A 27,954-nucleotide genomic window follows, 5' to 3' on the forward strand; every position below is an offset into this window, starting at 1 on the left:
TTCCTTGTGGAGCAACATCTTAACTTCAGACCTCTGGTTCTTGTTCCTCTGAGCAGTTCTGCCTCTTGTGTGTCTTGCTAAGTAGGACTACCAACATCACAGTGGCCTCAGAGGTAATTCAGACCTTTTTCATACCCAGAGAACAATTGGATGCAGAAATATCCCAATATCCCCTATCCTGAAGCAAAGACAGGACAGGAAAACAGGAAGCAAAACCAGAAATAACTAGATAATTTGGTTTTCAAGTCATGGCTAGCCCAAGTGTTTAAAACCCATTCTAACTATTATTTTATATGGTATTTATTTAAATGTGTAGCAATTTATTTAATAACCATTCTCCTTTCATCTCAAAACTTCTTGTCAAAGTCATTGTATTTCTTGAGGTATAAAGTGTGTTGCTTAAATTTCATTTGGCAAACAGAAAGGCATACTTGTATTAGTTTGCTATTGCTGCAATAATAAAATACTATACTGGGAAGCTCAAGCAATGAAAATTTATTTCTCATAGTTCTAGAATCTTGACACCCAAGATCAAAGTGCTAGCATGGTTGGTTTCTCCCAAGACATCTCTCTGTGGTTGCAGATAACTACTTTCTTACGCTTTGTTCTACATAGTTGTCCTTCTGTGCACACATGTATCCTTTGTGCCTCTCTTTATAGGTCCAATCTCTTCTTGTAAGAACACCAGTCAGGGTCATTCAAGAGATGCAAATGAAAACAACGCTGAGATTCCACTTCACTCCAGAAAGAATGGCTGCTATCATGAAATCCACCAATAACAAATGCTGGCGGGGCTGTGGGGAAAGAGCAAACCTGCTCCACTGCTTGTGGGAGTGTGGACTGGTGCAACCACTGTGGAAATCAGTATGGAGATACCTCAAAGAACTAGGACTGGAAGTCCCATTTGACCCAGCTATTCCACTGCTGGGGATCTTCCCCAAAGAATTAAAAGAATCATACCACAGTGATATATGTGCGCCCATATTCATAGCAGCACAGTTTGTAATAGCTAAAACTTGGAAACAGCCCAAATGCCCATCAATTGGAGACTGGATAAAGAAAATGTGGTTTTTTTTAATAAAATGGAGTACTACTCAGCCATAGAAAATGATAAATTAGAGACATTTATAGCTAAGTGGATGCACATTGAGGTGATACTCTTAAGTGAAATAAATAGGACACATGTGTAAATACCAAATAGTTTCTCTGGTGTGAGAAACTGAAAGTGTAAATAAGGACTAAATGTATAATAGGTAATGTGAAATAGGAAGAAAAGGGGCAAAGGGGAAAGAAGTGGGAGGGATAGGGGAAAGGATAGAAAGGAATGAGATTAATATGAGAAAATGGAAAAACAGAAACAAAATCTTTGTAAATAGGGAGGACTGGAGGGGTTGAAGGGAGGGCTGGGCAAGGGTGAAAAATAAGAACCAAGAGAGACTATGTAAAGGTGCAAATTTCCAATGATGAATGTCATTATATTGTATACCTAAAATGTACCAATGATTAGAATGAATAATCGATAATGCAAAATAGGAAGAAAAGGTCCAAAGGGGTAAGGGTAGTGGGAGGGGCAGGGGAAAGGAAAGAAGGGAAAGAAAAAATGATGAGAAATGGAAAAAATGGAAAGAAAGTCTTTGTAAATAGGGAAGGGTGGAGGGGGTGTAGGGAGGGCTAGGAATGGGGAAAAAATAAGAACCAAGATGCATTATGTAAAGGTACAATTCCCAATGAGAAATGTAATTGTGTTGTATACCTACAATGTACCAATAAAAGAATTTAATGAAGTGCAAAAAAAGGAACACCAGTCAGATTGAAACAGAGCTCACCCTAATAGCCTCAGTATAATTTAATTACCTCTTTAAATTTTTATATGCAAATACAGTAACATTCTGCAGTACCAGGGGTTAGGACTTCAACATGAATTTGGCAGAGGGAGGGAGACACATTTCAGTTCATAACACTATTACAAGCAAATTATATTTTCATTTGAAAATATCTTTATTTCATTCTCATTGTTAAAAGATATTTTTTTCTTATGGTTTTTATAAAATTCTAAATTTACACTATTAAAAATGTTATTCCACTATTTCCTAGCTTCCACTGTTGCCAACAACAACTCTGCTACTGTTCAAATTTGTTTTTTTTTTTTCATAATTTGTCTCTTTTCTATTTGGCCATTTTTAAGTTTCTCTCGTCTTTGGTGTTCTAAGGTTTTATTGTACATCTACAAATAGACTGTTTAAAATTCTGCTTATTATATGGTGGTGCCATGTTTACTTATGAAGTTATATATTTAATCTTTTCTACATAGCAGCTATTTAAAAAAACATAAGACTCTCCCTCTATTCTCCTTATTATAACCTCTGGACATTCTACTATATTTGTAATGAAACATTTCATTGCATTCTCCATGTACTTACCTTCTCCATTCTACTTCTAACATTTTTTTGTCTCTTTGAGCTGAATTTTGGTGATTTCTTTCCTTCCTACTTTCCAGTTCACTAATACTCTTTTCAACTCTTTGGTTGTTTTTGTTTTGTTTTTGCTTACACATTGATTTTCTAATTTCAACTCTTTATTTTTAATTTTTACAAGTTACATTAATTGTTTTTCTTTTCCTAACTGGCCTTGTGGTTTTGAAAGTCTTTTGTTCTTTGTCCTCTCTTATATTTTCATCTTTTTAAGAAAATATCTTATAAAATCTTTGAAATTTTTAATTTATAATTCAAACATCTGAATTTAAATCTTGCATGTTTGTTTCTCCCGATTCTCAATTTTTTTAAAATCTGAGACTCCTTCAAAACAGTCTCAGAATGTCCCAATTACATACTTTAGAGCAGAAAAAACCCTAGGATCAAAAAATGAATTTAGTTCTTGTTTATCTTCAGTCTCCTTTAATTCCAAATAGTTGTTCATACCTTCCTTGATCTTATTATTTTTAAAGTTGGCACTGATTAGCCAGTGAAATCCCCTTCAAACTTTTTTTTTCTCCTTTTCACATATTCTCTTCATTCTTTGAATATGGCTTTATTAACTGAAACAAGACATTCAAATTTATATTGTTTCTGCCCCAGCTCTGAAATCAGTGATTTCTCCAAGGAGTTCTAGTTATTTTTACTGAAAAATTGTATTTAGAAACCAAGATCTAGATATTAGGTATGCTGTTTACTACTGAAATATCTCAGGTATTTTCAATAGACATAGCAACTATATATATATACATATATATGTGTGTGTTCATATATATGTTCACATATATGTTCATATAAATATATGTGTTCATATGAATATCTGCAATTCTAACCCAATATCACAGGTATATTCTGATTTCTTCCTTTTCAAAAATAGTAATTTTCATCTCTGAAAAGGAGAAAATGAATTCCCATTATCCTAATTTCATTCACTTCTTTGCTCAAATCCTCTTTATGTAACCTGTCTTGGTCCTGCTGGGCCTCCGCCTTGCTTGGCTGCTTAGCTGAACCTCATGAACTCATATTTAACTGGACTTGATCTGTGAGAATCCTGAAGGCCTAAAGTAAGGTTACCTCCCTATAAAGAGGATTTGTGTTTCTTTTTACCAAGAACCTAGGGTGCTACCACCAATGTGAGACCATGCTATCTCCCTTACAGAAGATCCTAGTTAATCCAGGATTCTTAGGTTAGCAATCTCTTGTTACAACAAGCCTCAGACCAAATCTCCTGATCTCACCATTTACTGCTGACCTTCCCAATTTCAGTTCTCTGGCAGGATTTTTTTAGGGTGGGGTGTTCTTTATTTTTTGTTGATTTGATCGGTCTTGTGATCTATCTGTCTTTCTCTCTCTCTCCTATTCTTAGCTTTTTGCAACCCCAGTTATTCTTATCATTTGATAAGGTTTAGTTGTACTAAGTACTACAACTCTTGACAGTATCTAATCAAGCATATTTTGTCTTTAGATGTCTATATGCTTATCTGCATTTAATTTTCCTGGTAGTATCAAATCTTTAAGACCTTTGAAACACTAGGAGAATCTCTGCTACAGGCTGGTTATTGTTTAAGGCAAGGAAGAAAATCGAAATTACTGTGTAACACTGTTGATTTTGTTCTTCTCAGGAAGGAGAAATTATTTGTAGCAAAATTGTGATAAAAATAAATCTTTTTTAACTTTAAAAATAAAAAGGATATTAACATACCTTTGACCAGTCCCCTAATTTGACATGAGGAAAAGAAAGCCCAAACAGCCAAGAAGTGTTTTTACCAAAGAAAATGACATGTTAGTGGGCTTGCTTACTTTTATTTAGTATTGAGGTCTCTAACTTAGTATACCTAACTTATTTCTTCCCAATATTCTTTTTCTAATCAAACTCTATGATTTTTTTTCATAAGAACACTTTAATGTGTTTTCCACTTACTAAAATAATACATGGTCATTCTGGAAAAAATTTTAAATGTTTAAAAACTATACAGAAAATAAGCTTTATTTATAATCCTATTACCTAGCGATAACTGCTGTTAACATTTTGTTGTTTTCAATGCTTACATCCTTTATTTTCATAGCTGAGATCATACCATACAGTTTTGTATCTTTTTTCACATAATATATTGTTAATATTTCTTCACTTCATTAAAAGCTCTTCATGAGCATTATTTTTGATGTTACATAATATTTAATCATATGGATATACTTAACAATAGTGAACTATTCACCTTAACTCAATAGGTTGTTTCCATTTTTTTCCTATCATATATAATGTTCCAAAGAATATTTTTGTTTATAAATGTTCCCCAACAGTGCTGATTATTTCCTTAAGACAAATTCTTAGAGGTAGGTTTAGGAGGTTAGAAGATGTAAAGATAATTGGGATTCTTAATACACACTGCCCAATTGCTTCCCAGAAAAACAATATTAATTCATGCCACCTCCAACTTGGTTTAAGAGAGCTTATCTCTTCATGCCCTTACCATGGTTTTTTTTTTTTTTTTTTTTTTTTTTTTTTGTACCAGGGATCAAACTTGGGTCCTTGTGCTTGCACAGCAGGTGGCGAAACCACTGAGCTAAATCCCCAGCCCCCATGGTTCTTTCATATGGGGTCTGACCATTCTTAAGTACAGTCAAGCACTGCATAAAGATGTTCTGGGCAATGACAGAAAACATGTGATGATGCTCTCCTCAGATTATATCTCCTAATGACTACTATCTTAGTTTGTGTAAGTACACTCTATGTTGTTCACACAACAATGGAGTAACCTGACACATTTCTCAGAACATATGCTCATCATTAAGCAACCCATGCTTATGTTACACTTCATTGTTTTTCTAAAGTTTCAAGTTATTGACTGTTGAATTGTGGAGTTGTTGGTACTCTGCACAGTCCTTCCAGTAGAACCAAGGAAGAAGGGAGGGAGGGAGGGAGGAAGAGGGCGAGGAAGGTGAGCTGGAAGAGGACTCAGAAGTCTCTGTTTATATAAAACAGTCCTTCCCTTTCCTGTGGCAACATTGCCTTAGTTTCTGGAGTTACACATGCCTGTCCCATTCCCACCACTTGTATAATCTTGCGGAAGAGAGGTAAGCCTTATTGAGACTTATCTTCCTTATCTTGAAAATGAAATATTGATACCTCTCTTGCTGCAAGAATTAAATGTAACAGTGCCAGATACTTCCTTATTCCTCAATTTGTCCTTCCTATGAAACTTGAATCTCTATTATTAAAACTACTTCAAGTGCTAGATAAAACAGAGTAGGATTCATCAATAGGTCATGGCATATATACTCTCCTACCACTCATTTGTTTGGTGAGCTGACATAATGGATGCATGCATACTGCAGCCTGGCAGCATGGAAATACAGAACCTTCAGAGAGCCAACCTAAAGTAGAAGGCATCCAAGATGCAGAAGTCAAAATGGGAAGGTTTAATTTCACTATAGTTCAGCTGATTAGATCAGGCTAGTCTATATAGGAACATAGTGGTGCCTGGCACGGAGTTAGCTGTTCATCATGTCTTCATCTACTTCTTAAAACTTTTCAAAAGCTCCACCTAGACCTATTGAATTGAAATCTCTATGGAATGTGGCTCAAATATCTGGCAGTTTTTTTAAAAAAAGGAATTGGGATGTGTTATATAATGTACCAACTCCACACAAGGAATGTAAATATTATGTACTGCAAATATGTACCCAAAAAAGGAAGGAAGGAGATCAAGGGATAGGTGTGTATGTGGGGGGAGTGAGGGAAGGGAAAGGGCATAAAAAAAGGAATTAAGATGTGTTATGTACATGTACCAACTTTCCACAAGGCATGTGAACATGATAGGCTATGCACATTTACTAAGAAGCTAAAATAATTTAAAAATGTTTTTTTAAAAAAAGCTCCCTATCTGATTCTGATTCACTGCCAAAGTTGAGATTTAATAGACAACTTGGCTCATAGATTCTGGAATGTAAGAGCTAGAATTGGTCATCTAAACATTTAAGTAAGCTTAAATTAATTGTTTTATATATTTTCAAGTACGTCCTAAAGAAGTTCAATTCCTTGCTAAATGTCACACAGCTTTGTAATAGCAGAATGAAAACCTAGAATTGTAGCACATTGCCAGAATGCCTTCCAGAAGATTAGTGGATAGGAGATAAATGTCTCATAGAAAAATTATTATTGAAAGCAATTACTGCCATTTGGCAAGAAGTCTTTATAGCTTTCCTTTTTAAATCATCATTATTTCATGTTGCAGGTATATGCAGGATGAAGAAATAGGATCTTAGTTCTTACCTGAATAGAGACCCAAAGTATGGTTGCTTTGCTACTTGCTTCCCCCCAGGAAGGAAGGGACTACTGCAGCAATGCACCCTTTGTTTTTTCTCCTATAGGATATCAAATCCTCTTTGCTATTTTGGTTTTCAAAAGTACTTGAATGTGCATTGACTGTCAAGGTATGAAGGATATGAAAAATGTCCTCCATGGACAGCCACCCCCAAACTCTTATTAATTTCTAAAATATAATTATTAGCATTCCTACCAACTTTATAGAGTCCCTCACCTTAATATATATTGTTGTGGGTGAGAAATGGTGAATGCTGAAAATTCTTTAGGTATATAATCACAGAGGTCTGATGGTGTCAGAGACTTCAAGTGGGAAAAGGACTTAACCAAACTATTCTTTTGCCATTTAATTTTGACTATGGACAGCTTGTTAATGAAATTTTAATAGCGTTATTTATGAAGGCTTAACTATGACACTGTTTTAACTTTAAAAGATTCAAGAAAAAAATACCTAGCCATAGAAAAATGCCTGGCTAATTTTTATTCATTTTGGGTCATGTTGGGAAGCACTGGTCCCTAAAATATCGCTTAAAGGCCTGGGGTTCACAGCTGACACATTCTGAACATTTATAGTGATTGTAGAGACCCCTGGTATCTAGTGCTACAGTTCATACCTTCTCTCAGTATTTTTCTTGGATTGGATTTGTGGCCAACTGTTTGTAATTGACCCTCTACTGGGACAAGTTAGGATATGAGAGAGAGTGACCAAGAAAAAAAAATCACCACTGATATTTATCTTAAATCTTTATTTCCAGCTTCTCTGGCAGCAAGTCAAGATGCCGTCATAAAGTGGAACTCTCAGTAAAAGTGGCTTCTAAAGAAAGGACACTGTACTGAACACAGAACCGCACGAGAAAGAGTAGAATAGAAAACAATAAGTCTTTTCTTTAGGGCACACATAACACCTAAGTCTCCTACAAGAGTGGGATCTTCCACCTGAGATTCCAAACTAGAAAGAAAAACTGGTCCTTTGATTGTCTTAAACAGTCCAAGCACAAATGGGGCGAGTAGATGTGAGAATTTTTATTAGCAGTGCCCAGAAACCTAAGCACAGTCAAGCTGCACAAGCCCTTCAGGTCCCCCTAACAGCACTGTTTCCCAGCTTTCTCAAGGGAACTGCCCTTTGGGTCTTCCTCCAAATATTCATTGATTAGGGTACTTCCCCAAAGAAAGAAAAACTAAGGCTTTACACACTAAATGAGAGTCTGAAATTCTTTTTATTTTACCCTACTATGGCTAGGTTTGCAAAGCGAGCAAAAATAGCATTTCTGTATGTGGAAATGAAATGGTCAGGCATTATCCTTCCCCAAAAGTTGCACTACTTTGGCTACCATACAAACTACAAGTTATTGACCTAATTTGGAGAATCTAAAGTCAGCCACGTCCCAAGCTCTTTAATTTTATGGTCAGTAGACTTGGAGTTCTCATTCTTGTGCTGGAAAACAAATCAGTGCAAATCATTCCATTAAACAGCTTACAGTTTTCCCTTCAAATGGACTGTTGTAAAAAGTTAAATATGTCTGAAACATGTTTTATGTTAAGGTCTTGATAATGTAAATAGTCAGATGAAGTATTTGTAGTCATTAACACTGAAAGCACATCAGACACCTAACTGCTTCACCTGGGTAGGAGATGATGAGCGCTGCTTTGTGTACAAAGCTGTTGATCATAATGGGAGATCGCCCATCTGCCATATTGCTGAGTAACACAAAACAGACTGGGAGGACTGTTAACAGGGACCAGCTCATCTTGGTTTTGGCTCCTAAAGCTCCACCCTAACTCTACATCCTCCCAAAGGAAGCAGGCAAGAAGCGACCCTGGCACATGGCCCTCAATATCTATGGGCTTGCTGTTGGCTGAAGAAGGGCCTGTGGATGCAAACCTTTGTTATCACTGACTTCAAAAGGCATTTTTAAATTTCTTTATTTTATGAAAAAAGTAAAACAAATTTTCATAACCAAATAACGAGAATAGCAATAGTTATGATACTGTGTGTCATTATTTTCAAATTCAAGACAGAAACCAAACTCAGTTCAAGACATAAACCAAAAAGATTGTTACCAAAACAAAAACATTTGAAAATAACACACATTCTTTTTAACAAATTAAGACAAGCTATTAGTACAAATGAAACAAATTAGCATATATATTGCAATATTTTTACAACAATAGAATATGTAATTTTGGGGAAATAACTGAACTATGTGTGTGTAGATATATATAATAAATATAGAATATATATAGTGTTTCCCATATAAAAGGGAACCATGGAATATTTGAGCTCGTGTCTCTGACTTATTTCACTTAAAATCATCTTCTATTTACCAATGAATGCCTTAAGTCTATCTTACTTTATGGCAGTATAGTACTCCATTGTGTATAAATATCACAGTTTCTTTATCCATTCATCTGCTGATGGACATATATGGTATTTCCAAAATCTTGTTCTTATAAATTGTGCTGCTATAAATATGGGTAGGCATTTATCCTTGTAATATGATGAATTTAACTCTTTGGGGAAGATACATAGGAGGGGGATTACAGGGTCAAATGGAATTTCTATTTTCAGAAATAGGTGCCTGGGGTTGTTTCTGTTTCCTTTATTCTTGCCCATTGATCCACATGCCTAGTTTTGTGCCAGTACCATGCTGTTTTAATCACTGTAGCTTTATAGTATGACTTCAGGTCTAGGATTGTGAGGTCACCTGCTTTGCATTTATTACCCAGGATTGCTTTGGCTCTTCTGGGCTCTTCTGATCCTATATGAATTTTAGGATTGTTTTCTCTAGCTCTGTGAGAAATGATGGTATTTTGATTGATTGAAATTGCATTAAATCTGTATATCAGGTTTGGAAGTATAACTATTTTGATTATGTTGGTTCTTCCTATCCAGGAACAGAGGTTATTGTTGATATCCTTCTGATATCCTTCTCAATTTTCTCAAAATGCATTTTTTAAGAATTATGTTTCTTGTGAGAAAGACCACCCTTCAGTAATAACAGGAACCAAGAATTATTGAGTGTGTTATTGTATAAAGGTCATATGCATATAACTTTACAAACTCCTCAAAACAATCTGAGGAGGCAATATTATTATTTCCTTTTGTATAGACAAGGGAATTACGGCTTAAAAAAGTTAGGTAACTTGACCAAGATTATACACCTAGTAGCACAATCCAAATTTAAAACCTGGATTACCTGATTCTAATGTCTACTCTCCTGACCACTACACAACACAGGCAAGTTAATGGTCCTTTAAGTGCTGTCATTGCTTGATCTGGTCTATTTACAGTGCTTCCTCTGCATGTCTGATGTACAGAGGGAGACAGATACCCGTCCTGGACTAACAAAAGTAACATAAGTGTACTGAGGGTAATTTGAATGTGATTTATGTTTGTCTTCACAAAATTCTTATGAAATTGGGTGACATGTCATATTTCTAAAGAGGTGGCATATCGGTTTGGTGTTCTATCCCTAGTGTCTCCATTTCTCATTTAGCAAGCAATATCAAAATAGAATTAAGGATTTATTGTCTCTGTGTGTGATGCTTTGGGATGGGAACTATGCAACCTGCTGAGGGTTATGAAATGGCCTCAGAATTAGATCATCCCCATGAATTTAAGTACCTATGGGTGGAGCTCCATACCCTTCAAGTGGATAAAACCACTATATTGACAGTTCAGAGGAGTCATACACTACCTCAACCCTAGGATATTAAGAATAGCACTGTTCCTTGAACACTAATTCTGAGAAAGGAGGCTTTTTACATCTGGCTCAAGTCCTGAGTCAGCAACTGGATACATATACTCTAGGTATGCTAAGGAGAAACTATTAACCATGCAAACTAGCCCCAAATGGCTTTCCTGATTATTTGTTAGCATGCAGGTGGCTTGGAGACGAGGGCTGCAATTCTAGAATGTTAGTTTTTGTAGTATGAGAAAATCATAACTTTTTTTCCCCAGGAACTTGCATTGCCATAGATTTAGGGCTGTAATTTGTTACAGGCAAGACATTTATAGGGGTTGCGTTATCAATGCTAGAATCATCAAGAAATTCTATCAGAAGACACAATGTTTAAGCATAGGTCTAATTACCGCAATCATTTCTTTTTTGTTTCCTTTGCACAGATCCACTTAATCCCATCTCTTAGTGTGGGCACAAGCTGACAGTTGCATGACAAGGAATGTTTCCCTTTGTAAAAAACCCACTTCCTTTCTGTGTAGTTTTAGCCTAATTGAAATGTTTCCTATTAAGCTCAATCAAGGCAGCAATTATCTAATTACTCACTTATGCTTTTCCAGCCAAAAATTTGCCTAAGCTGGTATACTAGAATGAGAGAACGTATTTATTATTGTTTTTACATTTTTCCTGTTTGGCTTTAGACAATAATCATAAACATTTACTCCCAGTTCACTAGAATATATCTAATTAATACTGCCATTTTCTATAAAATTGTATTACTGTGAGCTATAACCCAGTGCCAAATGTGGCCCTGTCTATGAAATGTGCTTTAAGACTTGTGGTTATGCTACATGAATGGTGCCATTGGAGAAGGGTAATAAGGAAAGAGGCTAGTGAAAACAAATCACAAACATATATTCAATCATCTTAAAGCCACAAGTTTTATGGCTTTAAAAATAAAAAGTGAATCACTTAGATTTAATTGAGAAAATAATTTTTATAGCATCACTTTAAAGAAACATGTATCCTGCATGTCTGGGTTTTCTCTTGATATAAATCCCTTAGGTCTCAAGATGATCACAACCAGTCAACAACACAGGTGGTCCACACTTTTTAGGAATAAATTAGAGACATATATCATTAAAACCAGAATTAATTTTAGAGTTAGTGACCCTATGAGGTTACTCCTGATTAATTCCATTTTGATTGAGGTTGTACCAAAGCACAACAGACAAATTGGGTATGAGGGATTGATATTTTCATTTCCAGACAATACATTTTATCGTTTTCATCATAAATATGAATTAATGTGGGACTAATAGAGCCCTTTGCCTGGAAAAAGATTCCCAGAAAGTGTATATAGTTCAGGGTAAATTTACAAGGAGGGAAAGGAACACTTCATCAATCCCCAAATGTGGCCATTTGACAATCCTTCACTTATAGTTACTATAAACCCAGAAAATAACTACACTCAATGAGGACTGCAACAACAAAATAAGTCTACAAGGAGAACACATCATTTACTGAAAGAAGAGGACAGGTTTTTCATTGTGTTGGTAAGAAGACAACCATTTTTTCACCTACATATGATTATGAATGAGCTGTACACAATATTAGTAATCCCAACTGATTTGTTTCATCAATGCCTGATTAATAATCAGTTGATAAAAACTAAGTGGCCAGCCACTGTGGTTGGAGGAGATGTCTTTCCCAAAGCCAGTTGTTATCTCCTTCACAGTTTGGAAACAAATGTAGAAAAAAGAAAGTACAGTATGTCTTGAAGGTGGCCCCAATAACTTAGCGCTCTATTTTGTTTGTTCCCTTCAAGTGAGGAAGTCAAAGGAAAAATATAGAAACAAAGCAGGAATCGTTTTCTTTATGGGAATGGAGAAAATAAAATAATCAGAGATTTTCTTTTCACTGGTCCTTATTTAGGATTTGGAAGCTGGTGAAGTATATTCAACAAAATGGCCAGAAAATGTATTTTGTTTCCTCATGTTCACTGACAAGAAGAAAAGAACAAGTCTCAGTGTTCTGTGATACAGTGGATTTCTCCTTGCTGTTCTCTGTCAAGACAGGTTTATGCACTTTAGTGAGGGATAAAACCATTTTGGAATAAGCTGAGTGGGAGGCTGGGTTATTAGATGAACTTGCCACCAAATGAGAGTAAACACAGAGAACAGCAATATCCCCCATCTGTCTAGATCTGCCTTTATCTGACCCTGAGCAGCCTGGAATCTAGTGAACGTCAGGTCCATTGAACCTAACACCACCTCAGGTACACAGGCCCATGAACCTCCTGCCCAGTGCCCAGCAATAAACAAAAGGAAACAAGCCATTAAGCCTACATGGTCCTTGTTTTCAGCATTATTTAGCTCTTGAAATTTTTAAGTTGAGTTACCAATGTCTTTATTTCCCCCTTTTACTTTTCACTAGTTCTCATATTTCTATCCTTCCTCTACTGCAATAATTTAATAGAACTAATTATGTCTTTAAAAATAGTTAAATAAGCAAATGACTGAAGTTCTCTTTCCGTTTTCCCTGATGCTGGGTCAAATGGCTCCTCGAGTTTGTCTGAAATGATACTCTTTCAGGTCGGGCTTTAGTCTTCTTTGGGGATTACTTTTATGATGTCCCGTTATACTTACTAAAGTATAATACTGAAGTGGTGTTGTTTTATCCAATTTAAAGTAATAACTGGCAAAACTTAGGATCATAGAAATTTAACACTATAAAAACTATTCCAAAATTTGTTAGCTATAATTGTGGATTCTACATACATGTTTATCCTAAGTTTTCCATTTGTGATTTATTTTTCTACTTTGTACAATTTTATTATCTGTCTGGATTGTTATTTTGATTTTAATGCCTATACAGTTAATGGTTTCCAGGTTTTTATAATAATATAGGCTTTGGTAGAGAAAATAGGACAAGTATAATAACTTTTATTTTTAAAATGCAAATTAATTTTTGGTATTTTTAATTCTGACTATGAGTCATAGTAGGCTGGCACTAATAAATGAAATGATATGCTTTTTATCAGTCTAGCAAGATTTTACAAATCAAAGCTATTCAACACAAAAAGTGTCCACTATGGACAAGTCTAATGTTAAAAGAGTTTCACTTGCCATTGCCCAGATTAAAAATATAAGTTAAGGGCCGGGGATTTAGCTCAGTGGTTTCGCCACCTGCTGCACAAGTGCAAGGACCCGAGTTCGATCCCTGGTACCAAAAAAAAAAAAATATATATATATATATACACATATATATATGTATATATACATGTATATATACATATATATATACACATACATATATATATATATATATATAAATAAAAGTATAAGTTGCACAGTTTAAGGCTTATAAATCCCAGACTACACATTGGAATTACTTGGAAGCTTTTAAAAAACACATAGACATCAGCCCCACAGGTTCTGATTTACTAAGTATGCATAGTGCCAGGGTATAAAGTCTTCAAAATTCCCCAGGTGATCCTAATGAAAGTCTAAGTCCAAGTGTTAAAAGACACTGCTTTAGAAGGAAAATAAAGTTACACACATATACAGTTAAAGGGTTTTTACTTTTTCTTTTTGTGTCTGACCATTAGTTTGAAATGAAACAGTATGTTCTCTCCACTCATTTAGCATCAATATAATTTATGCCCATTGGACAAGCTACAAAATTTTCATTACCTACCTGGTCTCAAAAACAAACAAAATACCCTCTTACAGAAAACAACAACAACCACAAAAGATAAGAGAGAAATCTGAGAAAGAAAGCTAGTTTGAAGAGAAAAATAGTGTGGTGAGCAGAATATCAGCCCCTAAATATGCACCATCCTAATTTCCTACAACCCTTTGAAATGGAGAGATTAACTTAGATTATACAAATGGGTCAAACCTCATCATATGGCTCCTTACAATCAGAGAACATTTCGCAGCTATAATCAGAGGAACCTCTGACTACAGAAAGAAGCAATGTTCCTGCTTTTAACCATTTACTAGTCCAATTATTTAATTACAGGATGACCAAAAATTGCATATTTTTTCATTAACTTTTATAAGATAATATTACAGGAAATATAAAAACAACAACTTTATCAAATTTATTCAATAATTTTTCTAAAACATTCAATACATAATGCAATATTACAATCTGGACAGTAGCACCTAGTCTCAGAATTCTTTTTGCATTATTGTCTTTCTTTGAACAACACACTACACTGTCATTCTGGCCTTTCTATTTTTTCTGTGTGATATAATTTCAATAAAATGTTTACCCATTCAATGTAATGGTGAAGACATCGATGATGGAAATCATGGTTGGCATTTCACTATCTCGTGTTTTTTTGTTTTGTTTTGTTTTGTTTTGTTTGGCACTGGGGATCAAACGCGGGTCCTTGCGCTTGTGCAGCAGGCAGTGAAACCACTGAGCTAAATCCCTGGCCTCATATTTTTTTAAATGTTTAGTCACTTAGACCTAATCTAAATTGTAAATGACTTTTTGAACCCCTTTGTTTTGAATAAATAACAAACACATTCCATATTGTTTGGTTCAAGCTGTGCACTTTGGGAGCTGAGGCATGAGGATTGCTGTGAATTCTAGGCCAGCCTGGGTTACATAGTTCAGCATCAGACTGGATGTCATAGCAAGACCCTGTCTCAAAAAACAATTTATATTATTTGGTCCAGAAGCTGTATAAATATTTTATTATAATAATAATAATTTTTTCCTTGCTTTTCGATTATAGGATAGCTCATTAGATGTTGGTCAATTCTGTCAACACTACCCATAAATTATTACAATCATTGACATTGATCACCATTGGAATAGTTTTGGTTCATTTCTTCTTTCAAGTTCTATCATTTCTGTACTATGAATAGTTAACAATAAGGAGACATCTTTTTTGTCTTTCCATTTTATAACACAGACTATTCCACTCTGAAATGCTAACATTTCCCCCTTGTTCAGTCTTTTCTTTTGCAGATCTTTTGACACTTCCTTCCTATCCACTTCCAGGATCCCTAATGTGTCCATTTTGTATTGTAAAAGAATATCACTGAGTTCTGCAGAAGTATAAAAATTATATCTAATGTACTTACAATAAGTTTTGACAGACTGCAGCACAAAACTATGTTATTTTTCACAAATAAACACAAATTAGTAAAAGAAAATAATCAGAAGTTGTTAGATTTTACTAGAAACAAACACAAAAGGCCAATATAATGTTCTAGATGAAAAAGTATGCAAAAATAGTTGATAAAAAACAAATAAACAGATGTATGAGTTTATCTCACCCAAACAAGAATTGAGGTCGACGTGCTACAACTCCCAGCTCAGAGAAGGCTTCTGGGTCGACGTGCCACAGCTCCCAGGGAGAGTAGGAGGCTTCCGGGCCAACCTACCCCTGCTCCCAGCACAGAGGAGGCTTCCGGGTCAACCTGCTATAGCTTGCAGCACAGAAGAGGCTTTCAGTTCAATGTGCCGCAGCTTCCAGTACACAGTAGGAGGCTTCCAGGCCAACCTATCCCTGCTCCCAGCACAGGGGAGGCTTCCAAGTTGACATGCTACAGCTCCCAGCACAGAGAAAGTGAGCCACGTGGGCACCAGCAGCAACTCCCCCCGCCATCAAAATGAGAAGACATGTAAATGAGTCACAAAACCAGACTTCCAGATCACCTAAAGCAACCCCAAAGGGAAACGAGATGGAATACTCTGATACTCAACCACCTGGACTCCCTGAACTGGCAACAAAAGAGGATCTAGAAAAAATGAAATCAGAAATGATTTCTCAGATAACAACACAGATTGTACCCATAATGAAAGACATGATTAATAAATCTAGAGAGGATACAGATATAAAAATAGAAGAGCTGAAGAATATGATGGAATCCGAACATAGGAAACAAATGGAATCCATAAAACAGATGCAAACAGATTTCCAGGAGATTAAAAAAATCCATTGAAAGCTTACAGAGCAGAATGAACCAATGTGAGGACAGAATTTCAGATATAGAAGATAAGACTGCATTTAGTGAAAAACTGCTTTAAAATTGTAAGGGACCACAAGAAATCAATCCAGCAAATGCTAGACAATGAAAAGAAGAATAACAAGACTGATCAGAGTCAATGAAGAAACAAGAGAGAGCGCAGATGACATAAAGAAACTGTTCACAGAAGTGATGGCAGAAAACTTCCCAAGGAGGGGAAAAGAAATGGACATACAGACAAGTGAGGCATTTAGGACTCCAAATAGCCTTGATCAAAAAAAATCTACACATAGGCATATAATAGTTCAGATTCCAGAAACCCAACAGAAGAACAAAATTCTACAAGCAGTGAGAGAAAAGAAACAAATCACATACAAAGGAAAGCCCATCAGAATCACAGCAGACTTCTCAACACAAACCCTCAATGCAAGAAGAGCTTGGAGTGATGTATTTCAAGCCCTAAAGGAAAACAGCTTCCAACCCAGATTGATGTACCCTGCAAAACTATCTTTCAAAATTGATGGAGAAATAAGATACTTTCATGACAAAGAGCACCTTAGGAACTCCATGAATACCAAACCGGCACTCCAAAAAATTTTAGACAATACCCTAGGAAAAGACAATGAGGATCACAACCCCAGAAAGCCCAGCAGAATGAATCCGTTGGGAGCAACAAGAAATTAAATGCAAAGGGAGAAAATCCAACAACAACAAAAAAGTCATGACAAAACCCCCCAGGAATAGCTATCCTCTTTGCATATCAAGTGGATTTCCAATGAAAATCTGAAACACTTCTGGTCCTAAGAATTTCAGATAAGGGATACGTAACTTGTATGTACAAATCTATTGCGAACATGTGTTTTCATTCCCCTTAAGTAAAAACTTAAGAACAGAACTGTTGTTTCTTAACAGTAATACAAGAAATTTTTTTGTTGTTTTCCAAAATGGTTTTATCATTTTACATTCACATTAGCAGTATTAGACAGTTCTAATTGGTTCACACCTAAGCTGACATTTGCTCTTTTAAAACTTTTAACTTTATTTCCCTAATGAGTGTATAATATGATCTTGTTATTGTACTGACTAGTACTTTTCTGATTCTATTGTTGCACACCTTTCCTTGTGCTGTACCGGCTATTTATCATTTTCTTGTGTCTACTTTTTAATTGGGTTGTCTACTAATGAGCTGTAAGAGTTCTTTATATACTCTGGTCATAGGTTATATGTATTATAAATATGTTCTGGTTAAGGACTAGTTTTCATTTTCTTAACGATGTCATTTAAAGTTCTAAATCCTGATGGAATTTCATTTATCAATTTCTGTCTTTTATACATCATGTTTTTTGTATCCTAGGGAATTCTTGCCTACCCTATATTCATGAACATTTTCCCTTATATTTTCTTCTTAAAGTTTTATAGCTTTAGTCTTTCATATTTAGGTTCATAGATCCTTTCAAGTTATTTTTATGTATGGAAATAAAGGGTTGAGGTTAATTTTTTATATACCAATAACAGGTGTTCTAGTACCACTTGCTGAAAGCACCATCTTTTCCTCTGTTGTTGAGTTGAGTTTATGTTCTATAAAATGCTAATGTTAAATAATCTTTCAAAACTCAGTGGACCATATGTGTGTAGATCTATTTCTACATTCTCTGTTTTATTCCATTGATCTATATGTCTTTCCTTGCATCTTTACAGGAAGTCTTAAAATTAGGTAATAAATTTCTTCAAACACTGTTTTTTTTTCTTTTTACTTTTCTAGGTCCTCTGTACTCCTACAGGAATTTCAAATTTCAAAATCCAATTCTCTATTTATAGCAAGTGTACATAGACCTGAATTTTTATATATACCTTGTGTTTTCTAATCCTGCTAAATTCAAACACAAGTTCTAGGGGGTCCTAGAGATTTCTTAGTATTTTCTCTGTAGATGATCATTTCATCTACATATAAAGATATTACTTCTACCTTGCCAATCCTATCCTAATTGTGTCAGTTTATTGCAAGACTATTTTGGTTTGGGCCAATGTTTCAAAGTTTAATGGACGGATGAAGAGGAGGCATATCTGCCCTTGCTCCCCACAGTAGTGAGGAAGCATTGTATCTTTTCCATTCATATAAGATGTTTTTGCTGGAAGTATAGAGTACATGTCTTATCTGTTGAGAAGGTTCTGTTATACTGCTAGTCTCCTGATAGCTTTTACCATGAACAGCTGTGGAATTTAGTCCAATACATTTTCTGCAACTAATGACAGGATCATATGGCTTTTTCCTTTTTTCTGTTAAAATGATGACTTATGGGGGTGGATCTTCCAATGCTGAACTAACACTGCCATCTCTATAATAAAGCCACTTTCTACATACTGCCAGATCTGTCTGACTTCTAATACTTTCTATTGTTAAAGAAATTTTTGTCTGTGTTCACACTTTCTCTTCTATTATCTTTATCCAGTTTTACTATTAGCACAATGATGATTTCCTAAAATGAGGGGAGAAGTGTTCCTCTTTTATTCTGCTTTAAATGTTTGATATAATTCATCAGTTTAAATGTATGTGAGCCTGTTGTTGTCATATAGGTAGGTTTTCAAGCTAAGAATTTACTTTCTTTAATAGGTGCTATTCAAATTTTATATTTCCTCCACAATCAGTTTCATTAATTTGTCTTCCATAGTACTTCTTAGAAGTTGTCAAATTTATTTCACAGAAGATTTTTGTAATATGCTTTCTATGTTCTTTTAAATTCTGTAAAATCTATGGTAATGTCCTCTAAATTTTGATAGTGTAATTAAAATAATGTATAATTGATATTGTGTAATAGGAAGAAAAGTTCTGACAGTGTAGGGGAAGTGGGAGGGGTAGGGGAAAGAAAAGAAGGGAAAAGAAAAAATATGAGAAAAGGGGAAAACATGGAAACAAAGTCCTTGCAAATAAGGAAGGGTAGAGGGGGTGAAGGGAAGGCAGGGGAAGGGGAGAAAAATAAGAACCAAGATACATCATGTAAAGGTACAAGATCCCAATGATGAATGTAACTGTATATTATACCTAAAAATTTTAGGTATTTTATACCTAAAATGTACCAATAAACTCAATGGACAAAAAAAACAGAATCAAGTGGGTGAAATGCCCCCTGCCCAAGCAACTTTCAGGATAGTACACTAACAAATGCACTGCCCAGTCCCAGACTCTGTGAGTAAATTGTCAAGTGTTTAAGAATGGAAAAAGGTGGCCAAGAGCTAGGAATTCTGAAGGCTCCACAAGCTGAAAAAAATGAACACATTCTTCCCTAAAGCAACCATAAAGGAAGGCAACAACACTGTTGGTACTGTTGTTGTTTATTTTGTTTTTGTTTTTTCTTTGTTTTTTCTTTTGCAATACTGGGGATTTTTCATTGAGCTACATTCCCAGACCTACTTGAATTTATTTTTTATTTCATTTTTATTATTTTGGGGGCCTAAGGCCTTGCTAAATCACTAGTTGCTCAGTCTGGGCTCAAACTCTTGAGCCCACTGACCTACCTCCGCAGGAAAAAGGGGGAAAGGGAGAGGAGTGTGCCACCACACCCAGTTCTCTGCTGACACCTTGAGGTTGGCTTAGTAAGAAATTCTGACCTAAACAACAATAAGATTCATATTAGTTGCAGAGGAGCAGAGACCCCCAGCACCCCCAGCAGCTGAGCCTTTTGGGTGCCAGCAGCACACCACCACCACCACCCCACCCCACTGCCCATTTACATGAGAAGACCTGGAAACAAGTCTCAAAACCAGACTTTCAGATCACCTAAACCAACCCCAAAGGGGAATGAGATGAAACAATCTGATACTCAATCACCTGGACTCTCTGAACTGGCAATGAAAGGGGACCTGGAAAAAATGAAATCAGAAATAATTTCTCAGATAACAACAGAGATTGTGCCCATAATGCAAGACATGATTAATACAGCTAGAGAGGACACAGATTAAAAAAAACTAGCGGAGTTGAGGAACATGATGGAATCCCAACATAGGAAACAAATGGAATTCATAAAACAGATCCAAACAGATTTCCAGGAGATTAAAAACTCTATCGAAAGTTTATGCAACAGGATGAGCCAATGTGAGGACAGAATTTCAGACATAGAAGATAAAATTCCAATTAATGACCAGGAAAAGAAAAATTGCTTTAAAATTATAAAGGACCTCAAGAAATCAATCCAGCAAATGCTAGACAATGAAAAGAAGAATAACAAGACTGATCAGAGTCAATGAAGAAACAAGAGAGAGTGCAGATGACATAAAGAAACTGTTCACAGAAGTGATGGCAGAAAACTTCCCAAGGAGGGGAAAAGAACTTGACATACAGATAAATGAGGCATATAGGACTCCAACTAGCTGTGATCAAAAAAATCTACACATAGACATATAGTAGTTCAGATTCCAGAAACCTAACAGAAGAAAGAAATTCTACAAGCATTTAGAGAAAAGAAACAAAGGAAAGCCCATCAGAATCACAGCAGACTTCTCATTGCAAACCTTCAGTGCAAGAAGAACTTGGAGTGACATATTTCAAGCCATAAAGGAAAACAGCCTCCAACCCAGATTGATGTACCCTGCAAAACTCTTTCAAAATTGATGGAGAAATCACACAGTTTCATGACAAAGAGCACCTTAGGGACTTCACGAGTATCAAACCAGCACTCCAAAAAATTTTAGACAATATGCTAGGAAAAGACAATGAGGAGCATAACCCCAGGAAGCCTAGCAGAATGAATCCATTGGGCACAACAAGAAATTAAACACAAACAGGGAGAATCCAACAAAAAGAAAAGGTCATGACAAGGTTAAATCAATATGTATCACTTATAACCATCAATGTTAATGGTCTCAATTCAACAGTTAAAAGAAATAGACTGCTAGACTCACTGAGAGAGAAATAGGGCAAATAACTCCTTTCACAATAACATCCAAAAAACTGAAATACCTAGGAATCAACCTAACAAAAGAAATCAAAGACCGCTTCTCTGAAAACAATAGCACTCTAAAAAGATAGATTGAAGTTGATACCAGAAAATGGACAGACATCCCCTACTCCTGGGTAGGAAGGATTAATATAGTGAAAATGGCCCTACTTCCAAAACTGCTATATAGATTTAATGCAATTCCAATTGAGATCCCAGCAGCATACTTCATGGACCTTGAGAAAACAATCCAAAAATTCATTTGGAACAAGAAGAGACTCAGAATAGCAAAAGCAATTCTAGGTAACAGAGACATGGCAGGGGGTATCACAATCCCCAGCCTGCAACTATACTACAAAGCTACTGTGATAAAAACAGCATGGTACTGACAAAGAAACAGACCCAAGGACCAGTGAAACAGATTACACGATGCAGAAACAATCCCAGACACACTCAGCCACCTCATCTTCGATAAAGGAGCCAAACACCCCCACTGGAGAAAAGATAGCCTCTTTAATAAATGGTGCTGGAAAAAATGGGTTTTTACTTGCCAAAGATTAAAACTAGACCTATATCTCTCACCAGTCACCAAGCTAAAATCAAAATGGATTAAAGATCTAAATATTAAAACAGAAACGCTGAACCGGCTAGAACAGAAGTTAGGTAGAACTCTTGAAGACATTGGTGTAGGAAAAGATTTTATGAACAAAACCTCAGTTGCCCATGAACTAGCACAATAAACAAGTGGGATCTCTTCTTATTAACAAGCTTCTGCCCAGCAAGAGAAAACACCAACAGAGTGAAGAGACAATGCACAATGTGGGAAAATATCTTCACCTGCTGTTCCTCAGACAAAGGTCTACTATCTAGAATCTATAAAGAACTTAAACAACTCAGACCTCCCAAATTTAAAGACCCTATCCAAAAATGGGCATCTGAAATGAACAGACATTTCTCAGACAAAGAAGTAGAAATAGCAACTAAATACATGAAAAAATGTTCAACATCACTGGTCATTCGAGAGATGCCAATGAAAACAATGCTGAGATTCCACCTCACCCCAGAAAAAATGGCTGCTATCATGAAATCAACCAATAACAAATGCTGGGGGGGCTGTGGGGAAAGAGGAACCCTGCTCCACTGCTGGTGGGAGTGTAGACTGGTGCAACCACTGTGGAAATCAGTATGGAGATACCTCAAAGAACTAGGACTGGAAGTCCCATTTGACTCTGCTATTCCACTGCTGGGGATCTTCCCCAAAGAATTAAAAGAATCATACCACAGTTATATATGTGCACCCATGTTCATGTTTGGCACATATATATGTATGTATGTTTGGCATAGTTTGTAATAGCTAAAACTTGGAAATGGCCCAAATGCCCATCTTGTCTTGTTCTAGTTCTGTTTGCTGTAGTTGCAGAAGTTGAGGCTCAGGGAACCTTGTGAGGAGTCACGTGATTGCACCTTGAGGAATTCTCAACCATAGCAAACAGAACTAGAACCCCAGTGCTGCTCTGATAGGCATGTGCTTGTGCAGAGGTGGTGCCATCCTGACCGTGGGCTGCTCCTAGCCAAAGAGTGCGTGGGTAGATGCCAAGGCAGAGAGGTTTTGGGAGGCACCAGGCTCCTCTGACTGCACTTTTGACTTGCAGATTCTATAATGCCTCTATGGAGGTAAACTGTCCTGCAGTTAAAGATGTTTCCACTGAAACTTTCTCCCCTCTCCCCTTCACTCCAGAACCAGCTATATAATTTGAGTAGGAAATATGGAAACTCTGGTTCAAAAATTCCTAAGAATTCCAAGACAGCAATAGCAACATGTCTTGGGTGAGGTTGTTGTAGCAAAGTATCACACACTGGAGGGTTTAACCAACACATTTCAAACAGTTCTGGAGGCTGAGAAGTCCAAGGTCAAGGTGCTGGTAAGTCAAATGCCTGGTGAAGACCTATTTCTTAGTTTGCAAACCACTGTCTTCTCACTGTGTGGTCACATGGCAGAGAGCAAAAGCAAGTGCTCCCATCTGCTCTATAAGGACACTAGTCCCATTCCTGAAAGTTATACCTTCATGACCTAAAATTATCTCCAATCGCTCCACTTCTAATGACTCATTGGATGATAGAATTCTATATGAATTTGAGGGCTTCACAGTCAGTAACACAGAGCATTAAACTAATAGTTTTGACCACAAGGCCTTGCTTATCTGCACAGGTAACTCACTTAGGAATTTGGCCTTTGTTTCTTCTAGTAAAATCTTACACATCTAATGCTAGTTTGGTATCTGCTTGGAATACCCTAATAAGACATTCTATTATTTTTCATCTAAAATTATCTCTTCTGGTCATTAAAATCACACCAAGTTTCACTTTGCCTTTTCTAGCCTTCATTGATATAGCTTTAAAATTACTTATATTGACTCAGTTTTCTGTTCAGCTTTGGAGTTTTCCTTTTCTACAACAAATAATATATACTAGGTTTGGGAAGCACTATGGGGTTTTTATCCAGGCTAAAAAAAAATTATGGGAAAAAATTACGTAGTGAGAATTAGAGCTGCAAGTATAACATTTTACCCAAAATAAACACCATGGCAAAAATCAGGAAGAAGATTTGCAAACATGTTCTTTCATTCCAAATTTGCAGAAAAGTAGTGGAAAACAACTTAAGACCTAGTTAAGGGAAAGGACTAAAACTTACTCTTTCTGTTCCTGTTTACAATTTCAAGTGCAACTGTTTTGGAGGGAAGGTGTTTTTCAAATAGTTGACAGTTTTAAATATCAGGGCAGAGCTCTGTGGACTTTTGCAAGCTCTCTAGGCCTCACCATACTCAGAAAATTTGACCCTATGTACACTCTAACATCCCTTTTAGCAATAAAATATTTTGAACTCACTAAAAAAAATAGAAATGATGTCTATGTAAATAGGGAAGGGTGGAGGGGGTGAAGGGCGCACAGGTAATGGGGAAAAAATAAGAATCAAGATACACCATTTAAAGGTAAAAACACCCAATGATAAATGTAAACTTATTGTATACCTAAAATGTACCAATAAAAGAACTTAAGAAATGAAAAAAAATATGATCTAGTCAGATCTTTGGGTTTTTATGACATTATCATGTGTTCTCCCTCACTACATATTCTATCTTGAACGTATATAATTATATACGTTTCAGGCTTTTCCAAAGGAATTTATTTGCTTCCTGTTCCTGTCATTAGGATTTTATCAAGGTATTATAGGAGAGACAAATAAACCAAAGTGAAAAATGTAGTTGCTAGGATGTTCAAATGTAGTCCAGGTCCCCATAATTTGTTAGTAACAAGTTCTGGACTGAAATATGAATCTCTGACTACCTACCTTATTTCCTTATTGGTATAATGCTGTCCAGATTAGTCTAGTTTCCATTTGCTATAACAAAATACCTGACACTGGCTACCTTATAAAGAAAGAGGCTTATGTGGCTCACAGTTTTAAAGGTCTAAGAGCATGGCACACAACACTTGCTCAATTCTAGAGAGGGCCACCTTGGTTACATCACATCATAATGGATGCCATGATGCCGGGAATGTGTATCAGTGGAGAAAACATACCAAAACAGGAAGCCAGACAACAAGGAGAGGCCAGTCTTGCTCTTTTATACTAAGCATCTCTCTCACTAACTGAAGTCTGACAGGAGCTACGTCAATCCCTTCTGAGGCCATTGTCCCCAACAACCTAGCTACCTTGCCTGGTTCCATCATCCTCCAACATCATCAGTGTGAATCAAGATTCCAACATACGAACCCTTGAGAGACTCAAGCCATATCCAGTCCACAGCATTGCCTCTCATAATTTGTCATCACAAACAGCCGAATTATAGTTTGCAAAGTCAAATTAACAGATTGATATTTGTCAGTTTAATATATTCCCTTTCATAGTTCCCATGCCTGACCAAAACAGTGGATTCTCACAGGTACCCTAATCAGGACCAGTAGTTAGGCTCCTTTAAACAGATGTTACTTAAACATTTGCCTAACATTGATATAAACTGAGCACTGTAGGTGAGGGGTAAACCAACAGATCCTCACCTTGTAGACCAAAAGCTAAAGGTAACAGAACCATTGTTTTCTTGGAAGCCCTAGGACAATCATCTGTTGCTATTGTTAAATAGTTTTTATGGTCTTACCATAAGCAATTCATCCATAAAGGTAACTTTTTGAGTAAAGTGTTGGCATCTTAACCAAGTGCCATTGCTCTTATTTCAGTTTTTTATATTATAGTATGAAATTTTCTCTAAGTCTATCTCTTTATTTTTTTAGGTACTGGGGATCAAACTTGAGACCTTGAACTTGTGAGGCAGGTGCAGTGCCACTGAGCTAAATCCCCAGCCCATCAATCTCCTTTTTTAAAATTTGAAGCAACAAGTAGAGATAAAATAATGCCATCCACATCATAAGTCCAGCATGATATTTGAAAATTGTAGGGGACAGGGGAAGGGGACGTTACCAGAACCTCTGCAGTTAGTCCTGGTCTCCTGCGAGCCACGGCAGCACACGGCGAATTACAGGAAAGGTAGAAAAATGAGACCGAGAAGAAGCTGAGCTTTGGGTCTGATCAGTGCTGCTCTGGGCAGCAAAGACAAAAGCCCCCAGCTTACCACACCTTTTATTCAGTACATCGGGAGAAACAAATGTAACAGATGACTTGCAGAGAGTTCAATAGTTCACATTGGGATAAACAAGGTGTAACGGAAGGCTTGCAGAGAGTTCAGTACATCTCCGGCAAACAAGATGTTAATCAGTCCAAGAACAATGAGGAACTGAGCAGGTGTTTGTTCTCCCAGGATGTTTCTTGTCCTGGAGAATCACAGCATCACTGGATCACTGAAGTCTCAGTTGTGACCGGAGGCCAAACTGGAGTTATTCTGTAGCTGGGCTGTAGGCAAGAGAACTAGGCTAACCAAATGATTTATCCCTAGAATTATGTAGCATTGCTCCCAACAGAAAATGTTTGCTCCAGGGTTTACTCTTTATTCAAGTAATCTGTCACTACATAGGTTTCGATATAAGGAGAATTCATATGTCTTTTTGAGTGCAAAATTCTTAGGCCAATGGCAAACTGGAACTACACATATAGTCATAGTAAAGGATTCATATTTATTGAGTGGAAGACTACAAAAAGAACAGGTCTTAATACATCATATTTTGAAACTAGCTAAATTTGCTGGGACAGGAATGCTAATAGCAACATAGAACACTTAATTTTATGGGAAGCCTATGCCAGCCACTACAATTGCGCAAACCCCTTTTCTCTTAACCAGGATCTATGATGCTTTATGAGCTGATGATGATGTCTCAAACTTGCTGAGTTTATCAGAAAACTATAAAAAGACTCTGAACACTTAGAAAAGTCCTCAGGAAAGCAGCACATGATAAAGGGTTAAAATATTGAGATCTTGGAACAGTCAATGGTGGCATTACAAACACTACTCTAGGTAAACCATCAGGCACTGGACAGTAACTTCTGTTGCTAACCAGGATAAAGCTTCAAAGATACGGCTGAAGTAGGGTCTAAGGTAGAATTTTAGCTGAGATGCTTGGGACAAGTCACTTAACCACTCCAAACCCCTACTTTCCACCTGTACAATGAAGATTACATCTATTTTAGAGGGCTGTTGTAAAAGATGAGATATAATATATGTAAGGCATCTTATGCAATGTTTAGTGAATAAGAGAAAAAGTGGGGTGAGAAAGGAGAATAGTTTCAGAGATTCGTCAGCTAAACAGTCAGCATTTTCTTAAAACTCCCAGGAGAAGTGGCTAGATCATGGGCCCTATCTTCAAATAGGAAGGTAGAGAGTAAATGAAATAAAGCAAAATAATTTTTAAAAGTTCAAGGTGAGGAGCAATTAATTCATAGGAAAAGAGAAAGGAGAAAACCTCTGAGCTTTAGCTACTTTAACTGATTTAGTGTTTGACGTCACTGAGAGAAAAGGAAGAAATGAGAGGAAAGAGAAACAGTCCAAGTCTTGGTAAGAATGCAAGCAGTGCCTTGAACCACAGGACAATTTGTTCTCAGAAGTAGAACTAAAGCAAAGTCAGTGAAGGATTACGTTGTGGGAACCCTGATGATAAACACACTTAGCATGAAAGAAGGAGATCCTCCCCCAATATTGTGGTACAAAAATTGAAAACAGGATGATGTAATTCTTAGAAACAGAATAATTTAGGATACAGCTCAGTATTACTTGAACCCCTGCTTGATGCCAGGTACTGAGGACAGCTGTGCCTTGCACAGTGACTCTGTGGAGGGGACACACTTTCTCAGACAGTGACAAGAAAGAGGAGAGGTAGCGGGACTGAGGACGACTTCCTATAGGAAGAGAAGCTTTACTACGCTTGGCTGTGGATAACAAGTACAAATTAGGCAGTTGGGAAGGGAAACTGAGTGTGGCAATAAAATTACTATGTTGGTTAAGAATAAATATTACTTCAGAATATGCATGAGATGGGAAACAAACGCTTGATTGAACAGACAAAAAGTGTACGATTTAGAACTATATTATTTAAACTTTTGTAAAGTGC

The 27,954-nt window shown here is 36.4% G+C and overlaps 1 protein-coding gene across 7 annotated transcripts in view; it reads right to left on the bottom strand.

Annotated features, from left to right (window-relative positions):
• The window catches only part of LOC147822299 (uncharacterized), a 390,614-nt gene that overhangs the window by 177,116 nt on the left and 185,544 nt on the right, over positions 1–27,954 (bottom strand). Inside the window, exon 3 of one of the 7 annotated variants that reach the window (XM_087197290.1) lies at positions 6,087–26,305. The exons of the other annotated variants lie outside the window; for them this stretch is intronic. Coding sequence (XP_087053416.1) covers positions 26,262–26,305 — 44 coding nt within the window. The 3' untranslated portion in view covers positions 6,087–26,261. Of the gene's footprint in view, positions 1–6,086; positions 26,306–27,954 lie in introns of those variants that run through there. 7 annotated transcript variants of the gene reach the window in all.

Source organism: Heterocephalus glaber, unplaced genomic scaffold, assembly GCF_053883595.1.
Source record: "Heterocephalus glaber isolate CG9 unplaced genomic scaffold, H.glaber_assembly_v1.0 deba00001663, whole genome shotgun sequence".
Lineage (NCBI taxonomy): Eukaryota > Metazoa > Chordata > Mammalia > Rodentia > Bathyergidae > Heterocephalus > Heterocephalus glaber.